Below are 20,601 nucleotides of genomic sequence, written 5' to 3'. Positions count from 1 at the left end.
TGTGTATAGTAATTATTCATATTATAATAATTAATCTATATGACGTGTTGTGTATTTCAAGCTTTCAAAGTCATGCAATAGATTTGTGCATTTTTCCTTTAATACCATATTTAAATCTGGTGGTAAATAGCAACTAAATTTTAGGTTAGTTTCTCACCCAAAGTGATTGCATGACTTCAGAAAACTTCACATTGTCACATTGACTACTTTTATGGTACTTTTCACACCTATTTTGAAGCTTGAAACTTTTTAGTCCAAATTCATTGTCATTGGATGCAAAAGAGTGACTGGGATGTTTTGAACATGATTTACAGAGGAGAGAAAGTCCAATCTAAACCATGTCGCTGGTTTAGTCATTTCCTATAATGTGGTTTGGTGTTAGGATTAGTTGTAGTGTTTTAACCATCAGTGTGGGGTTTTGCTTTCTTGCTGGAACTTCTGTATTGTTTTCTCTCGCACTCACTTTCCTTCTGCCTTTGATTTCGTCTTTTATTTTCCATCAAGAGGGGGTTAAAAAGACAGAGAGAGAGAGAGACATGCAGTAAGAGTAAGGGGGAACAACAAAAGACAGAAAGACAGCGAGAATAAAGGAGGTGATCGCAGAGAAAAACAGATTTGTCAGCACACAGGGAAGGTCAGCGCCCTCCTCTCAGACAGGAAAAGACGAGAGAATGAAAAGGAGCTGATGTCTAGAGAAAGAGGTTTTTAGGTGGTCTTTGATTTCTTTTCCTCATCATTCACTTCACGTTCCCTTTAAACATCCCTTTGATGTGATGACAGACACTGTCTCTTTCCCTCTGTCGTTCTCCTGTAACAATGGACTGTGATTGTAATGTGACTGAGTTGTAATCTTAAGCTCGTCAAACTGTAGGAGGTGTGTAGGTGGTTTTTCTCAGTTTTAGTCCTCTTTGTGATGGAATGATGGATGTAAAGAGGTGTAAAAAATGTATGTGTTCTGAAACTCATTTTAATACAGTGCAAAAGTGTGTTCCAAAACCTAGTGAACTCCCTTGCTCTTCTTCTAAGGCTGCTTCAAAACTGGAACAGTAACAGTGTGATACTCTTGATAAGCATAAAAGTACGTAGTACTCGCAATTATTATATGTAAAATGGTCATTTGATATTAGATTAGACTATTTTATTTATACTTTGCTGTATTGAATGGAATAAGAGCATGAATATTGCATATACTGAATTTGTTGCAATGCATTCTGGGGTCGTCTTCTATGCAAAGCACGCATTTACATTTTTGTAATTTAGAAGACAGCATGAGGACTGGGCAATAAAGTTAAATAAATATACATTAGTGAATTACTGAAACATTTTAAATATTTTTATGAATAATTTGTACCTTTGAGGACAACCACAAAGTAAACATACACTGAAGTATTGATTGAGAGAACCAATTACGTGTCTGTGACTCAAGGTCAAGAGAAATTAGCAAAAGTTAAAGGTCAAAATAAAAGAGTTTGTCATAGTGCTGCCATATTCATCATGTTGCACCGCCACAACATCATGTTCATGTGTACATGTTTGTACCATAGGTGTGTGCATTTGTTTTCCCAACAAACTGATACCCAAAACGTACCCAATTCCCTGCTGTTCACCCACTTCCCATAAACACACACACACATTCACAATGGAAGGTGTTGCAGCTCTAGACAGTCTGTCGTCCCGCATTTCCAGCAGTTTAGATAAACAAACTAAAAATACACACCCTTATTTTTTGACCCTGATTCTATAAGTCACATACACACGGTATCAAGACAGTGAACTCATCCCATGATGCATCATGTTGTAAACTTTTGTTTGTGTGATGTGTGTGATTGTACTGTGTCAGAAATGGTTTTGCATGAAAAGTTGTTTTTGTGTGTATGTGTGTGTGTGTGTGTGTGTGTGTGTCACTATACCGAACTCAACAAATGTGTGTATGGAACTCATTTGCATATCCTCCTGTGCCAAAACTTCCTGTATTAGAAAATAGTGCCGCAACTTTTCATGTTTAACAATGCATGCAGACCATGCCAGACACACAGTCATCTTTCTAATCTCTCCATTCTTTTACTTTCATGCTAGTTGCTATTAAAACCCTGTGGTTTTATTAATTGCATATGGATTTTAAAGACCCCTGCAGCCCAACAGGGTGTACGCCATCCTAGCGCTGATAAATGTGCCATAAATTTTGTGAAATTCCTCTCTCTGAATGAAGGAAGTTGGTGTACGTGATCAGGGCAGCATGAAGTTCAGGTCCTTTCAGGAAGTCTTGCACAAATACCTTCAAAACCTGCCAAATCTGTTATATTAAAACAACATGCTTTGACACAATAATACCAACAAAACTGTGGTTTCATAATGTATATTAATAAATAATTCAGGCGCTTTGATGAAGTAAATTATGTGTTCATTTTGGGTATTGCTGAGGAGAGGTCAAGCTCAGGTGACTTTGGTAATAATTCACCTAAAATATATACAATACATTAGCTTTGTGTGAGGGACAGACCAAAATGTTGTTATTCACTAAAAATCTTTTAATTTTTAGGTAAATTTGAAAAGTTTTTACTTCCAAAACAGTATATTTTATACTATATAATATATACTATTATAAAATTTTTGTTAATATTTGATTAACTTCTTTTTATATTAGCTTTTATTTTTATATTTTCAGTTTTCATTTTAATTTAAGTTTTAGTAAGTTTGTGCTTTTGCAAATTTTTTTTTTAATTCAGTTTTAGTTTTTGTAATTTTAGTACTTAAGTTAACTTAAACCTAACTTAAGTCAAGTTTAAGTTTTTCATCTAATATTTATATTGAATTCATTTCAATTAATGAAAACAATTTGTAAAACTTTTAGTTTTAGTTAAGTAACAACATTGTTCAGTTTCGCTAGTTTAATTAGATTTTCATTAGAATTTGTTTGTTTTGAAAACATGATTTATTGAGATGTTTTTCTGTCTTGTTTTTAACCTGCTTAAAAAAAACTAGTTAAGAGCATTACTCAGGAAACTTAATAGAGTTCCAAATTATGTGTAATTGAAGTACCAATTACCAACGTTGTCGTAGATGTTTCTCAGAGGAAAAAAAAACAAAAAACGAATGAGTCAAAAGTTGACATATAAGAGTTCAGAGCTATAAAATAAATATGAATAGCAGCTTGGATTATTTGTTGAATTTGAAGAGAAATGTTTGAGTTAATATTGAGATCTTACAAAACCTGAGCAAAAACGGAATCTCTTTTGAAACTCTTGATTAAATGAGATCACCGGGTAATTTTCTCAGTAAAAAAGAGTCTTCATTTGCTCTATTTGCTCTCCATTTAATCTCATTGCTTCTAGAAGCAACAGTTAAAATATTAAGAAGATCTCATTTGATATTTTTTTTTATTTGGGTAGTTAAGATGCCATACAATGACCAGCCTCCAAAACACAACGTGACCATCAATATCTACTCAGGAGTTAAATGAGATTTGCTTTTGTTCAGGTTAATATTATTACTAGAGCTCGTCGGATGCGCTCCGGCAGGCATCGAGAGATGGACGACTTCCTCTGTGAATGAGAATAGAGTTTGTTAAGGTGAAGCAGGGCTTCTATGAATCGGTTAGTGTTGTAGGCCTCAGGGTGGGGTCAAGGTCAACATGTGGAGCGAGTGAGTCATCAATCAATGTGATCCACCGCCCTCCGCATGTTTGTCATCAATCACACTGATGGAGCCGTCCCTGCGTTTGGAGGGGGGGTCAGAGGTAATTGTTAATTAGTGACTAAACCGTGTAGAACAACAGATGCCAGACCGTGAGACAAGAAGCCAATTGATGTTTCTTTCACGTATGTGTGTGTGTGTGTGTTAGAGAGATCTTCCATGCCCTCAGGAGAGGAAACTGATCTTGATGTCTTTGTCTAAAAAAATCCTGGTGTTCTGCAAACTGTCATTAACACACACACACACACACACACACACACACACACGTTTATCTAACTATCTAAATGGACACTTCCCATTGACTTCTGTTATTCTTAAAGGGATAGACACTAAAAAATTATGTGCTTACCATCGTATCACACAGTTTAAGGAAGAAAAATATTTATTGCACTTTTCCATGCAGTGCAAGCATCAAATTTATTATTTTAAATGTCCGTATGTCTTTTGTCTAAATATTAGTTTGTTCCTCACAAAAAGTTAATGAATGGCTTCAAAAGACCTGGAATATAGTGCGCAAGTTGTATGGACTACCTTTATGATGCTTTTTTGGCAATAAAAACTATTATTTAGCTTAGATTTTTATTTTTTTTATTTTTGAAAGAAATAAATACTCTTATTGAGCAAGAATCCATTAAATTTATCAAAAGTGACATTAAAGACATTTATAATGTTACAATATATTTTTATTTTAAATAAATGCTGGTCTTTTGAACTTTCTATTCATCGAAGAATCCTAAAAAAATAAAACATTATGTATTACGGTTTCCACAAAAATATGAAACAGCACCACTGTTTTCAACACTGATGATAATAAATGTTTCTTGAGCAGCAAATCAGCATATTAGAATGATTTCTGAAGGATCATGTGACACTGAAGACTGGAGTAATGATGCCGAAATTTCAGCTCTGATCACAGGAATAAATTATATTTTAACATATATTACAATAGAACATAGTTATTTTAAATTCTAATATTATTTCACAATATTCCTGTTTTTACTGTATTTTTAATCAAATAAATGCAGCCTTGGTGAGCAGAAGAGACTTCTTTCAAAAACTTTAAAAAATCGTACCAACTCTAAATATAGAAGAAAAAGTCAAGAGGTAAGTAAATAATGAGTTTTCATATTCTCATATTTCTTAAAGGGGTCATCGGATGCGACATGCACTTTTACAAGCTGTTTGAACTGAAATGTGTGTTGGCATTGTGTGTACACAACCACCCTATAATGATAAAGATCCACCCAGTGTTTATTTTTATTTTTTTATCTCATTAAATAATTTCCCCTTTCTCAAATCGAGCCAATCTCAGATGCCTGTCTGTGTGACGTCAAGTGAGTGTAAGGTTTTTTAATAAATCTTTACAAATCGCCTTTCCTAACAACGTGCTAGTTAGCAAGTTTCACGATGAATGCGGCTAAAGTTTACAGTCTCTCAGAGACCAGCTCGGAAGAGAGGGGCGGGGCGAGCAGAGCTCATTTGCATTTAAAGCAGCATGCAAGAAAACAGCTTGCTCTGAAAAGAGCTGTTTTTGACAGGGTAAAAACGGTGTTGTTTTACACTACCATTGAGAAATTTTAACCAAACTATGTTACATAATTTTCATTAAGACCCTAAAGAATCATATCAACTTGTGGAAAATGAGCATCCGATGACCCCTTTAAACATAATTCATCCTATTAACTTTTCTCCTATTCTATGATTCTTTCCTAAAGATTGAGTTGCATCGAATGAAGAATGACAGAGAAATGAGTGACAACAAGGTTTTAGAGTAGATTCAAGCAGATAATGAGAGAAGAGCAAAGACCGAGACAATCAGAACGAGATGCGTACGAGATCTTGTACGAAAAGTACAAGATGCTCTTGAAGTGCCTTCTGCCTGTCTGTGTGTGTCAGTGAGTGTGTGTGGGAGGATTTTGAGGAGCGATCAGGCCACCCACTGATGCATTCGTCTCTCATCACAACTCGTCCGTCTCTCAGCGTCTCACTAATGGAAAGACGTTGATTAGAGGGGTCAGAAATGTGACTGATATTTCTGTTCTTCATCCTGTATAGATATGAGGGAATGTAGTTATGCCTGTTGGAAACCAGAAGACACTTTTCTTTGTCTCTTTATCTGAGAGGGTCATGTCATATAGTCAGTGTTTGGATGTCTGGAGGGTTTTTTGTCCTTACAGAAAAGCTCTTTCAGTTCAGTGAAGATTAAGTCCAGTGGAAAGAGCGAATGAGAGAGGTTTTCTTTACTTTCAGCAGTTTTCCAACAACATTTAACCCTATAAAGTGTACTGTATCATATTTGATACAAAAAAAACCTTGCTGAACAGCCTGTTGTACACAATCTACTACATGCCTTCTGTTATCTGATTGATAGTTTATAGTTTTTAGCAAGTAAATGGCCTTTTGGTTTTATTACAAACGTCCACCTTCAGCTTGTGCTTCACATGTCTTTTTGCTGTGAAATCTTTACTGATTTTTATAAAGTAAACACAAGGATAACTTATATTGTTAGTAATATTTCAAAATTAACAAATACTGAACTGAAGCAACTTACCTTACTTGATTATCCATGCATATATATATATATATATATATTTTTTTTTTAGAAAAATCATGTTCAAATGTGAGTCTCATATAGGATCATCAGGCTTATTTGTTCATCTCTCAATCATCATTGTATTGCATTGCATTATATGTTTTGATTATAAAACTAAGCATTTAAATATCATCTTACTAAGACCAGTGTTGGGTTATGTAACTTGAGTTATGTAATCAGATTACTTTTTCAAGTATCTAACTAGTGAAGTAACGCGTTACTTTTAAATGTACAACGAAGTTACTTTTTCAAATAAGTAAAGCAAGTTGCTTTATTTTCCCATTTATTGAGACTGACACCTCTTCAGTCACACTTTTGGTGTGAACGGGCCTTTACAGTTGCCAAAAATATAACTTTTGAGTTTTTTGTTATTGAAAAACAAATAAGCAAGCCCAGCCCAGTTAAGTAACAAAAAAAGTAGTGTCTTATTTTCCGTAAAAAGTAACTAAATAATGCAAGTAGTTACTTTTTTATGGAGTAACACAATATTGTAATGCATTACTTTTAAAAGTAACTTTCCCAAACACTGACTAGGACTATATTATTGGGAGAACTCATATTTATATAATTTAATGTAATTAGTCTGTTATACTCTTATAAAGATCTAATTGAGTTACATTGCAAGCTTCAGAATTTCATCTCCATCACTTTTTGTCCATTTAAATATCAGCATCTGCACCAAATTGCATATTTTTGCTCAATTATTCCTCTGAATAAAACTGCAGTGTTTTTCCTCTTTGAGTATGAGCTCTATATTCTCACTATATCTTGCTATATGAGCCATAAAAGCCTGATGAATCAAATATCATACTCAACCAAAAATATGCACATGCATTTTTCAATAACGGTTCAATAAACTGTTCCATTTAAAAACAACAGTGTCAGGCTTAACAGATTTAAGTATGCATGAATGACTTTTGCTGTGTTTGTATTATAAGTATTATACAAACTTAAAAAAAAGTGCATTAATGACTGAAATAGCTTATTAAATGACTTCTGGATGTGTCTGTTTGCATTCCCATGCACAGCTGCTTTTGAATAGTCATTAATGCAAAAAGATGCTTTTTGCCATCATATGTTGTTTGTAGTTGCGACATCTACCAGCAGGAGATAACAGGGTCACGCTAACCACCTAAACTCGACCCCACGTTCCCATCGTTTCTGTTTGGTCTCTGGAGTCTGATAGAAGTTTATAGTAGTGCGCTGGAGTCCAAGGCATCTTTCATCCTCCTATTTTTCTTTCATACGCATACAGACGTCCAAACACACAGAGAGAGCTTTCCGTGTGCGCTTGTGTTTGCACGTAAATGAGTGATAAGGATGATGAAAAACAGTGTTTTTCAGGCAGGAGTAGGAGGACGCGACACGCTAGATTATTTAAACATCATGCATTCTTTATTTATGAGTCATGATATGTCAAAACATGTTTTACTCAGATGTGCGAGGCAGATTCTTCAGACGTATGGATGGGTTAGGGTTAGGTTAGGACCGGTGCATGCTGGGAAGACTCCCAGAATTCCTCATTCATCATCGTCTGGTCTGTCTCGCAGTCTCTTGACTTCACCTCCCTTTCCTGTCTTCTCTCTCCATCATAAATGCATCGTTTTGTATTTGGAAAACTGGCAGGTTTTCATGTTCCGTCTTTGTCTGCTTATATACTTTATAATCATTTCATTGAAAACTGAGTCGTTCAATAATGTTTTATAATAGTTTGAGTCATAGGCCAGGTATTTTGTTAACTGGGTAACATTTTCAGCGCCTTGTTTTACACTGAATTAAAGCCATCCTGTATCTTTCTCTTCTCTCGTAGTGTGCAAGGTGGGCTACTACAGGTCTCTTTCTTCGGACGGCGGGTGTCGTAAATGTCCACTGCACAGTTACTCCACGAAAGAAGGAGCTACTTCCTGTGATTGTGACAAAGGATATTACAGATCGGAGACGGATCCTGCCACCATGCCTTGCACACGTGAGTTAAACACAAACATTCGCACCAGTTTGAAGTGCGTGTACCATGTTTTTTGGACACTATGGTGGTGATTTATATGGGTGTTTAAGTGACTTTTTCACTATGCTACTTCTACTAAAATTTATAGACTCTTAGACTTGTCAAATATTGTGGTTTCCATTTTATAAGCATTTTAACCCTGTAAAGCCTGACATAATAGTCTGAAAAATCAATTTTTTTTTAAATGGAACAGTTTATTGAACCATTGAACAAAATCTAAAAATGCAATGATGATTGAGAGAAGAACAAATAAACTTTCCCTGATGATCATATTTGATACCCACATTTGAACATGATTTTTCTAAAAAATTATGTATGGATAATTAAGTAAACCTAAGTTGCTTTAGTCCAATAAGTGTTCGTCTTGAAATATTACTATCAATATAAAACTTATCGTATGTTTACTCTATAAAAATCAGTAAAGATTTAACTTAAAAAGGCATTTGAACCACAAGACGAAAGTGGACCTTTTTTTTTTTTTACAATTATACTAAAAGGCCTTTTACTTGCTAAAAAATTAATACTATCAATCAGACGTCAGAAGGCATGTAGTAGATTGTGTACAACAGGGCATATTGATAATTAAGAGGACATTTCTGCATCAAATATGATACAGCAGGCTTCATAGAGTATAATCCAGATGTTCCCCCTTGACTATTGAACAATCTATAGCTTCATAATGTAATGTTTTCCTTAGATTAAAAAATACAAAAATTAATTGAACTAAATTAATTACAAAATATATGACAAATGAGCTGAAAAGATATTCAGATATTGTCTGAAAAAATTAAATATACAGAAATAACGTCTCAGGTTACTTATGTAACCATGGTTCCCTGAGTAGGGAACGAGACACTGCGTCCTCTAGGGGTCGCTATGGGGAACGCATCGTCGTGACCCGTGTCTGAAGCATACATTGAAAAAACACCAACTCGTTGGCCGGCGACAGCCATGACGTCACTTCCGGTGCGACTATAGCATAAATAGGCGCCGGGAGAACACATCATCCTCTTCTTCGTCTTCACTGACTGTTTTGTTTGAAGCGTGCATTTCCGTGGTAAGAGCGATCTCTTGCCAGGTCCACCTGAGATCCCCACGAGCTCATTCTCCTCCGTGCCTCAGCAGCGGTGGGTCCTGAGCCGCGGGAAGCAGATGGGCTGCCCCTCTTTCCTCGAAAAGAGAGACAAACGAGAGCGGAGCTTTTTTCCTTGGAAAAAACGCTCACAGTGCACGCCGATTGCCCCCTCGGAGGTATCGCGTACGTGCTCTTTGCCCAAACAAAACAACGCATAGATTGTGTGTCATCAGATGTTAAACAACGTCAACACGGATGCACACATCCTTAAATGCTTTGCTAGTGCTCGCCATAATGAGATAAATAGAGATCGCTCTTACCACAGAAATGCACGCTTCAAACAAAACAGTCAGTGAAGACGAAGAAGAGAATGATGTGTGCTCCCGGCGCCTATTTATACTATAGTCGCACCGGTAGTGACGTCATGGCTGTCGCCGGCCAACGAGTTGGTGTTTTTTCAATGTATGCTTCAGACACGGGTCACGACGAGGCGTTCCCCATAGCGACCCCTAGAGGACGCAGTTCGAAGTTCCCATGAAATGGAACTAATAGATAGCAAACATTCTAATAGAATGTTGTGCATGGGCATGTGATTATTTTTGTTTACATCCTTTTATGCGCAGCAGATGTTCCTCACATCAAATAAATTAATTTAAATGAGACAGTATCGGTCTCACTCTACCAGCTGTCTGTCTGTCCTCTTTCTCTCTCTCTCTCTTCCATAATAATGACCAGCTCTATCTCTTTGTAGAACAGACGCTGTTTGTCTTCTCCTTCTGTTCTTGTTTTTTCCCCTTATTTCTTCTATCTATCTTCTTTCATCCTACTATTCAGAGTGGATGGAAAGTTTTAGAGTACGCAAAACGGTACTTGCATAAGTACACAAACACACACACACACACAAAGTAACAAAACAGAACCGTGGAAAAAACAAATAAAATTGTAGCTGTAGCTCATCCAATCAAATCATTGCAACTGACATAATTCTGATTTAGAATAAATATTTACAATAAAATCTATAGGTAATATGTAAATTCCCATTATGTAAGCTATACAGTAAAAATATATGGGGTAATAAATATTAGTATTGTGAAATAGATAAGCTTTTAAGATAAGCTTTTCTATTTCAACTGTTTTCTATTTTTGAAATGTAATGTAACTTAAATAAATGTTTTGGCAAACCTTTATAAATCATTCTAGTATGCTAATTTGGTGCTCAAGAAACATTTTTACATAATAATAATCATTAATATTATTAGTGTTGAAAACAGTTGTGTGGCTTAATATTTTGTGTAAATCATGTTGGTTTTTTCAGGATTCTTTGAGGAATAGAAATTTCAAAAGAACAGTATTTATTAGAAAATTTAAATCTTTTGTAACATTATAAATGTCTTTACTGTCACTTTTGATCAATTGAATGCATCCTTGCAGAGTAAATGTATTCATTTCTTTAAAACACTGTGTGCGTATAATTTTTCATTTAATGTTTATTTAACTTTTTTGTGTTTTGTTTTAATGTTATGAATAAACTTTTGTTTTGTGCCCATGTAAGTTCCAAATAAAATGAGATTATAATATTATATTAAATAATATTAAAATTTAATTTAGTTTTCCCTCCATTGCAACATTGTTATGTAAATATAATTACATTTTCCATGGTATTCCCAGCAAAGCAGCCTGTTTTAATGTAAGGATTATGCACTTAAAAGTTCTTTCTCTCTGTGTTTATCGCAGGTCCTCCATCTGCTCCTCACAATCTGATTTCTAATGTCAACGAGACGTCGGTGCTGTTGGAATGGAGTCCGCCTATAACCTCCGGAGGCCGTCAGGATCTCACCTACAACGTGGTGTGTAAGCAGTGTGTGCGAGACATGCAGAGATGCACGCCGTGTGGAGATGACGTGCGATACTCTCCGCAGCGGCTGAGTCTGCGCTCCACACGGGTGTCCGTTTACCAGCTGCAGGCGCACACCAACTACACCTTCCAGATCTGGGCCGTCAATGGGGTGTCCAAACACAGCCCCAGTCTGGAGCAGGCCACGTCCATCACGCTCACCACCAACCAGGCCGGTGAGTGTGTGTGTGTGTGTCCAAACATGCTCGGATTTAATCAAGCATCATGTTTGCATGTAATTACGCAAGTGAAATTGAACCACATGAAATGTTTTCACTGAGGATTAGATGAGAAATATAGTACACTACCAGTCAAAAGTTTGGAATATTTAACATTTTTTTAAATGTTTGTGAAAGAAGTCTCTTCTGCTCACCAAGGCTGCATTTATTTGATTAAAAATACAGTAAAAACAGAAATATTGTGAAATGTTATTACAATTTAAAATAACTGTTTTCTATTTTAATATATTGTAAAATGTAATTTATTTATTTGATCAAATCTGAATTTTCAGCATCATTACTCCAGTCTTCAGTGTCACATGATCCTTCAGAAATCATTCTAATATGCTGATTTGCTGCTCGAGAAACATTTCTGATTATTATCACTGTTGAAAACAGTTGTTCTGCTTAATTTTGTTTATGGAAATCATGATTTAAAAATAGAAAATAATACTTTTATTCAGCAATGCAATAAATTGAGCAAAATTGACAGTAAAGACATTTATAATGTTACAAAAGATTTTTTATTTCAAGTAAATGCTGTTCCTTTATTCATCAATCCTGAAAATCACAGTTTCCACAAAAATATAAGCAGCACAAACTGTTTTCAACAATAGATAATAATAAGAACCATTATTTGTTTTTGAGCACCAGTAATAATGGATAATAAATGAGCAGCAAATCAGCATATTAGAAAGATTTCTGAAGGATCATGTGACACTGAAGACTGGAGTAATGATGCTGAAAATTCAGATTTGATCACAGAAATAAATTATATTTTAAAATATATTCAAATATAAAACAGTTCTTTTCAATTGTAATAATATTTCACAATATTACTCTTTGTATTTTTGATCAAATAAATACATCCTTGGGGAGCATAAGAAACTTCTAGGGATGCTCCGATCAGGATTTTTGAAGCCAATACTGAGTACCGATTTCTTGTCATGGTGATCGGCCGATAACGATGCCGATTCTGATGCTTCAAGCTTTATATAGACGGTTTCAATGGGCGCACGCGCCTGGCCCGAAGTTAACTTCCGGTCTGTGTTTGTTTATCAGTCTGGCTATGGCACCGGCTACAAACGCAGTTAAAGTTAAGGTGATGAGTAGACTGAAGTTGGGCTCAGGTGGTTGTGCTGTGGGATGTGTTTCCCATACATTTATTTATTTGTGGCGCTCACCACAATATCAAAACTGACGGATTTTCCAAAAGGCTTCGTTGAATAAACATGAGCACGTACTGCACGTTTAAAAATCAAAACGAGGTGCGGGTGTTTTTATATCACTGTATTTCTGGAGGAAGACTATCTTTAGAAAATTTTCGATGTCATTTTCATTTCATCTTGCATGTTATATGCCTGATAAAGCAGCGTTTGTGAACTCAGCACTGCTTTGTGTACAGCGGTTACTGGGGAAACCCTGTTTTTGTTCCGTCCTCCACGCTGTGACAACTGACAAAAGACTATTTTTAACCAAGCAGCGCGGAGAGCCGCTTCAGAAACGTGCCGTGGCTGGCTGATAAACACAAGCGCTGACTAGAGTGGCCGCGATCAACTCCGGTGGCCGTGGAGCCATAACACGCCACAGACGCGTGCAGCTAATTTTTCATTGTTTCTTGAAACGTCATAACATTTCCACACCGGCGATGACATGACTGCGGCGCCAAATCATTTATGTCCCCACGCATCATGTATGTCGTCACGCATTGACGACATCAAATTGCGATCGGTTCCTGAGATCGGCCAAGTTGGTGATCGATCGCAGCATCCCTAGAAACTTCTTTCAAAAACATTAAAAAATCGTAATTATTCTGAACTTTTGACCGTAGTGTACTATATTTCTCACCTAATCCTCAATGAAAACATTTCACGAGGTTCAATTTCACTCACATAATCACCTACGGAGAACTTCTGTATGACCTTTCTGCTCCATTACAAACACACACATACATGTAGAGCGTCAAAACGCTATTTTGATTCATGGCAGTGTGTGTGTGTGTGTGTGTGTGTGTGTAGTTGTGGATGTGTGATACACGGTCTGTGCTCTTGATGGTGTCTTGGGTTTCTTTCGGAATGGAGCATTAGCTGGAGATCCGGATCTTTCTGTGACAAGCCAAGCCTGTAAATCATCCTGAGGGATTGGAGTGTGGAGTTTAGGGTGGAGGGTGGGGTTGCTTTTTATTGATCTTAGGGAACAGCAGTATAATAAAAGACACTAATGTTCACATTTCAAATCATTCGAATGCCTCTAATAATTGTAAAAACACTACTTTTATATTTTAAATTAAATTACTGTTTGCCAACAAACGATGCAGCATTATGAGACTTTTTGAAAGGATATGCAAATAAAAATCTTAAAATGCTAAATAATTACATGTTTGCACTTATTTTGAATTAACCTTTTCTATCAAATTAAGTCTAATCAATATAAATTATTATTATTTAATTGATCAAATGTGTATTTGAGCAATAAAGCCATGTGTCACTTGTCTGCTGGGTATTTTAACTTTTATATACCACATAAAACAATATTATTAAAAATAATTTATGTAAACATACAATATATATATATATATATATATATTAAAAGTATAATTAAAATATATTATTAAAGTCAGTGTGAAACACATTTTTTCACATACATTTTTAAAAAATATATTAAATATAGTATAATATTTAGATAATAATACTATTTTAATATATATTTACATATTTTTATTTAAAGTAAAATAAAATAATAAGTCTCTTATGCTCAGCAAGGCTGCATTTATTTGATAAAAAAATACAGTAAAAAAGTAATGTTGTTAAATTAAATGTTTTCTGCTTTATATATTTATACTTTTTTTAATGTCATTTATTCCTGTGAATGCAAAGCTGAATTTTAAGTAGCCATTACTCCAGTCTTCAGTATATTCTGTACCGTTTTAGTGTGTATATTTTTTATATTTATGTCTCATCCAATCCAATTTTAGAGTCATAACTATTAATTTGATGGATTTTGAATATTCTCAGAAGTGGGTTTATAATATTTATTATCATTTTTCACATATATAGTCACAGTTCACAGGGATGCCACAAAACTTCACACCACATGTGAAGTACAGTATATCCCAACATGCACTAAAGGTATTAAATTAACCATATAGCATGATGTTCCTAAATCAGTTTTAGCGAATCTTAACGTGCTTGAGTGTTTGTGATGAACGAGTGCAGATTCTCATCTTTCCTTAATGTTATCTCAGCCAGACACACACACACACCCACAACTCCATTACAGCCCATATCTGTCAGAGCAGACGGCATGATGGATGTATGTTAGAGATGAGTGTGTTAGGTGGGTGAAGGGGGGCCGGTGACCCCTGTGTTTTTGGCTGGAGGGGGCCGACTCAGAGTCCCCCCGAGGGACAACCCTAAATCACGTTTAGTCTGTCGGGCCTGGCAGAGGAAGACGGATCTGTGAGATGAGAGAGGGCCGCCGTCGAGCTGCTGCTACAGCTGGTGGGGGGATCGAATTGTTTAACAGACTCACACACACACACTCGCTAATGCACTGAGATGAAACTCTACTTCAGCATTTGAATTCTGGATGCTTGTAGATAGGCCAACAATGAATGTTTTCTATGCTGATTGTGGGGTAAAATTGATTTAAATATTGTTGGTTCACAATTAATCTAAGTAGACCCTAAAATCGCGATTTGGTTTAATGCAAAGGCTGCAATTTAATTAATTTAATATATGTGCTGCATGTTTCATGAGTAAAGTGCAGCACTGTGTTTATCGGCTGTTGACAACAAAAGAGATGCTGTTTTATTTTTTGATTTAATGTTTGAAAATTAAGAAATTAAAACAGCCATAAATGTTAGTATTGTAAATTTTAGTGTACAATATTATATTAATATATAATAATATTCATATTATTTTTATAAATGCCTGTTGTTAATAAAAGAGATGCTCTATGGGTTCCTTGCGTTTTTGTTGTTGTTGTTTTTTGCCAGAATAAAAGCTAAATGGTTTAATGTTTGAAAATGAATTATTGTATTGTAATTTTTTGTTATACATTTAAAAAAATAAGAATATTATTATATTATTATTTTTCTTAAATACATATTTTTTTATTTTGCAGTGAAATAATAATATTTCTTGTTTTGGTTAAAATTGAAATGATACTTTTTCTTATTTTTATTAATATTCATATTTTATAGTCTTATAAAGTTTTATTGTTTTAATATTTTATATTTTATAGTCATATTGATATATAATCACAAAATATTTGGTCAAACTGTGCAACCCTACAGGCAAACTTTTTTAACGCATTTTAAATCATAATCATTTTTATCAGAAAATTTGTAATTAGATTTTGTTTCTCCAAATCGTGCAGCCCTACTCTATGTGGTAACATATGTTACATTGAGCAAGTAGTATATTTTATTGCTAGCTGAAAGCGTCGTCATGCTAGTTTGTTTAGCCTACATCTTTTGAAGAAAATATGAGTTTAAAACTCTTATTTAAGACTCTCCGCCATGTTGTCAGGGTGTTGTTAGTGGTTTCTAGGGTGTTGGGTGGGTGGTTGCTAGGAGATTGCCTGAGTTCACTGGTTGGTTGCTAGGTAGTTTTTATATCAAAAAACACAGAAGAATATTATGGGCATGCACATTTTTTTGTTTGGCACTTTGATTTTCAGTTTTCAGTCGAATAAAACAGTTTACATATGGAAATGAGGTCAGAACTCTACATTTTCTGAAACATTGTGGCCTTAGAGTTTGATGTTTGTTCAACGGTAAGTATGAGCAATTGTAATAGTGATGCAAACTTAGCAAACACCACTAATTAGCCAAAATACACACGAGACAATGTGTAGGACTTTGCCAAAGACAGCATTTGAATTCTGTGGAAATATGCCGAGCTTTCTGTGGTTCTGATATCTAGAGTTGTTCTGTTTGGTAGAGGAAACTAATACATAGAGATCTTTTCTCTGTCTTCTTCCTTTGCATCCCTCAGATCCGTTTTCACTTTCTTTTGCTGTTTTTCTCTTTTTGCTTATTGTGTTTTCATGTCTTTATGTCTCTGTTGTGTCTGTTTCTGAGTCTGTTTGACTTTCTCACCCTCAACAAAAACAGCTTCAGGGGAAATAAAACAAACAGACAAGGGTTAGGGTTAGGGTTAGGTTAGGTTTCTTAACTCCAAATCCACAGTTTAGAAGAAGAAAAAGCTCTCCTTGTTTTCCGGGTTTATCCTTTCTCTCTCTGTATGTCTGTGATGTGATAAAAGAAAGACAGATGTGTCAGGAAAACCTGACAAAAGTACAATTTAGTAAGCATGAACCTTAAATAAATATATTAACTCTTTCTGTCTCTCCTCAGCTCCCTCCACGGTCATGATGGTTCAGAGTAAGGACATCACGCGCCACACGCTCTCTCTGTTCTGGGACGAACCCGAGAAACCTAACGGCGTCATACTGGAGTATGAGGTCAAATACTACGAGAAGGTGAATGTTCTTGTTTTTGTCATGTTTTTAAGGCATAGTTCACCCTAACATTTTGGGTGTGCTGTTCCTTTAAGATGTTATTGTTCAAACACACAACAACAATCCCTGTGGACATTTGCTGTCTGGATAAACAGGAAGTGAGGTTTTTATTAGAGTTAAAATATCCCCCTAATGTGCCCTTTGACTTCTTACCTTCCTCTCAGCTTCCGTTCTCTGTCTCTCTCCTTATTTATGAATCTCAGGATCAGAACGAGAGGAGTTATCGCATCGTAAAGACGACGTCTCGTAGTGCTGATATTAAAGACCTGACTCCGCTGACTTCCTACGTGTTTCACGTGCGCGCTCGCACCGCCGCGGGATATGGGGAGTTCAGCGCCCCCTTTGAGTTCAGCACCAACACTGGTGGGTGTCGAGTTCATATGTGTTTATTTGAGTAAGAATGATCTAGAAACGGCTTCACATACACTCAACAAATATAATGAATACCTAATATAAAAAAACAACATGCTGCTTCCACAATTAGGCCTGGGCGATAAAACGGTATCGATATTTATCGAGGGTACACCTTCTTCAATAACAATAGAAAAAAAGTTTGATATAGCGCAGGATATAGGCACGTGCTATGAGTGACGCAGATGCTAGGTGTGCATCAGGGAGCGTCATCAGTGGCGCGCGAGATGCGGTGATGATGTAAGTGACGTTGTAGCATTTTAATGTTTTGTTAGTCTAGCCCACAAGACGCGCCGCTGCTGTGTTATTCTTTCAAAATATTAGAGAAATATAGTAGCTCAATGCTTAGAAGATCTTGATTAGGTTAAAACCAAAACCAAGCCATTCACACAGAACGCATATTCAGCGCATTTTTTAGACGGACAAATATGACTGCTGCACTCGCGTCTTACACAAGAGATGTATAGAAAGCCATGCAAAGTTAAAACAGCTTAAACGTTTTGAAAACATGTCACGAATTTGTGGAGGTTTATTCCTTTTCACTGCGTCTCATATGTTTTTAAATGCAATCTGTGTGAATTGCTGAGTTTTGTTCATAATTGTTTATGCAATTTACGAAATTATATTTGATGTTTATGAGTTAATTTAGATGTAATGCACGTTTTTTTTTATAGAGTTACTTCCTTGCGTTGACAATTTAAATTCGCTGCATTATTTTACTCATTGCGCCCCCCTCCTGTGGCCTCGGGAGACTAGACAAAAGTTTCTTTAAGACCTATTTAATCTGCATATAAAACATTAGAAATTTTATATTTAATTTTTATTTTGTGTTTGATTGTTAAAACGAAAAATATTTGTTGTTTGCCTCAATAATTTGGGTTAATTTAAAAATACAGTGGTTAAATGTAAACATTTTTTCTATTGCTTTTTTGTTTTAAAAAAGGTTATAAAAATGTCAATAATTATTGATACCGAACGATATGAAACATTATATCGTTGATCAATTTTTTAGCTATATCGCCCTATCCACAATACACTATGCACTTATACACTATGTACCTATGTGCTATGTACTCAACTGTGTTGTGTAGGAATTATATGAGGTTATTTTGTCATTCAACTTTGGAGTCTGATAGCTCCTCCCCCTTTGTTTTTCGGTTATTTAAGTGTATCATTCGGGTATTTAAATTGCACTTTTTTTAGAATTTTCAGTGTGAACGCACTACTCGCACTATTTATAGTACAAAACGGCATAGAATAGTGCATAAGTACGTGGATTAGGACACACAATACTCTCTTAAAAATATGCTGCATGATTTGAAGAAGAAATCTAATTGTGTCTCTCTCAGTCGCAGCTCCTGTTGTTGGAGGAGTCATTAGCTCTGCTGTGCTGCTGCTGTTGGTGGCTGGATGTGTTGTTGTTCTCCTCCTGACCCTCATCATTACTTTCATCATCACCAAAAGGTGACAGAACATGCAGTATTTTTTCCATGATGACAGGCCAGTGTTATTAATGTTAATTGAAATTAAAAAGTAATAAAAATGTTGAGGCACAAAAATTAATCAAACTGAAATAAAAATTAATTAAAACTAAATAGAAATATTTAAAAACTAAAACTAATCAAAAAAGACAAAAGCACATAACAAAATTAATAAAACTTTAACTACAATTAAAATATAATATGAATATAATTTTAAAAACTTCTTTATATGTGTATGTGTAAAATATTAAATTAGAAGTTATTTTATTTATTTATCTTTTAAATATATGTTTGTATATGTATGTATTACACTGCCCCGCATCTTGAAAAAAAAATCTGCTAATTTGCTTAAAGTATTAGCTAATTTCATGATGCTGAGTTCACAAATATTAATAAAAAACTTTTCATTATGTAGTTTTTTTTTCACAACATAAGAATGAAGAATTTAAATGAGTTATATGTATCAGCTTTAATGCACTTATCAAAATAACAAAAGCAGTCAAATGTCAAAAGTTGTGAAGTATTCAAAAGCCAATTCACAATATGAATAAATACTTTAATAGTGTATAAATAATAGTAAAATACCACTGTGATTGATAGATAAATAAAATAATAAATGCTGAAAAATTGTGAATATTTTCATCTCAGGAGGAGCAAATACAGCCAAACTAAACAGGCAGAGGAGAAAAACCTGCAGCCAGGTAAGAAAACACCTTTCATCAGTCTTCAGCTGGACCACAAAATGAAACTTTTCTGTTCTCAAAGCTTCTCTGTTCAATGTGCCGGTAGGGGTGAGAATATATGTGGACCCTTACACCTACGAAGACCCCAACCAGGCCATCAGGGAGTTCGCTAAGGAGATCAATACCTCCTGTATCAAGATCGAGAAGGTGATCGGCATCGGTGCGTTAACGGCCCTTTTGCATGGTTAGCAAGTCATTTATTGATGATAGATGTGTGTAAAAGTCACTTCCTGTCTCTATAGGTGAGTTTGGAGAGGTGTGCAGCGGCCGTCTGAAGCTTCCTGGAAAGCGAGAGATCTGTGTGGCCATCAAAACGCTGAAGGCGGGGTTTACCGAGCAGCAGAGGCTGGACTTCCTGAGCGAGGCCAGCGTGATTGGCCAATTTGACCATCCTAATATCATTCACCTGGAAGGCGTGGTCACCAAATGTAAGTTTAAAGCTGACATCATAGATTTTTATTTGTCTCCTTCCATATATATATATATATATATATATGCAATTTTTTATATTTAACTATAAAAGAGTTTACAATATTTATAGTAAATTTATAATGTATATATTAAACAGCCCATCTTGGGAAAAAAAAGATGATTTGCAAAGGTGACCTAATATTACCTATTTTGATGATGCTGAATTCAAAAATATCAGCATTTATTTTATTTTTTTTTTTCACAAAATAAGAATGGAGATTTTTCACATTTTTATATATATATATATATATACACTGAACAAAATTATAAACGCAACACTTGTTTTTGCCCCCATTTTTCATGAGCTGATCGGCGTATACGACAGCGTGTTCCAGTTCCTGCCAATATCCAGCAACTTTGCACAGCCATTGAAGAGGAGTCACAATCAACAACCTGATCAACCTGATCTCACGAAGGAGATGTGAGGCAAATGGTGGTCACACCAGATACTGACTGGTTTTCGGACCCCCCCGGACCCCCCAATACAGTAA

At 35.4% G+C, this 20,601-nt stretch overlaps 1 protein-coding gene across 1 annotated transcript in view; it reads left to right on the top strand.

Annotated features, from left to right (window-relative positions):
- Positions 1 to 20,601, top strand: part of epha4l (eph receptor A4, like) — a 43,120-nt gene that overhangs the window by 12,394 nt on the left and 10,125 nt on the right. Inside the window, exons 4-11 of the mRNA XM_016462325.1 lie at positions 8,097 to 8,252; positions 11,101 to 11,436; positions 16,841 to 16,965; positions 17,208 to 17,367; positions 18,765 to 18,879; positions 19,545 to 19,597; positions 19,686 to 19,799; positions 19,882 to 20,067. Of these exons, the coding sequence (XP_016317811.1) occupies positions 8,097 to 8,252; positions 11,101 to 11,436; positions 16,841 to 16,965; positions 17,208 to 17,367; positions 18,765 to 18,879; positions 19,545 to 19,597; positions 19,686 to 19,799; positions 19,882 to 20,067 (1,245 nt within the window). The remainder of the gene's footprint in view (positions 1 to 8,096; positions 8,253 to 11,100; positions 11,437 to 16,840; positions 16,966 to 17,207; positions 17,368 to 18,764; positions 18,880 to 19,544; positions 19,598 to 19,685; positions 19,800 to 19,881; positions 20,068 to 20,601) is intronic.

The sequence above is a fragment of the Sinocyclocheilus anshuiensis genome, unplaced genomic scaffold (genome assembly GCF_001515605.1).
Source record: "Sinocyclocheilus anshuiensis isolate Anshui unplaced genomic scaffold, SAMN03320099.WGS_v1.1 scaffold272, whole genome shotgun sequence".
NCBI classification, from domain to species: Eukaryota; Metazoa; Chordata; class Actinopteri; order Cypriniformes; family Cyprinidae; genus Sinocyclocheilus; species Sinocyclocheilus anshuiensis.
This window is presented reverse-complemented; position numbering and strand designations above follow the sequence as displayed.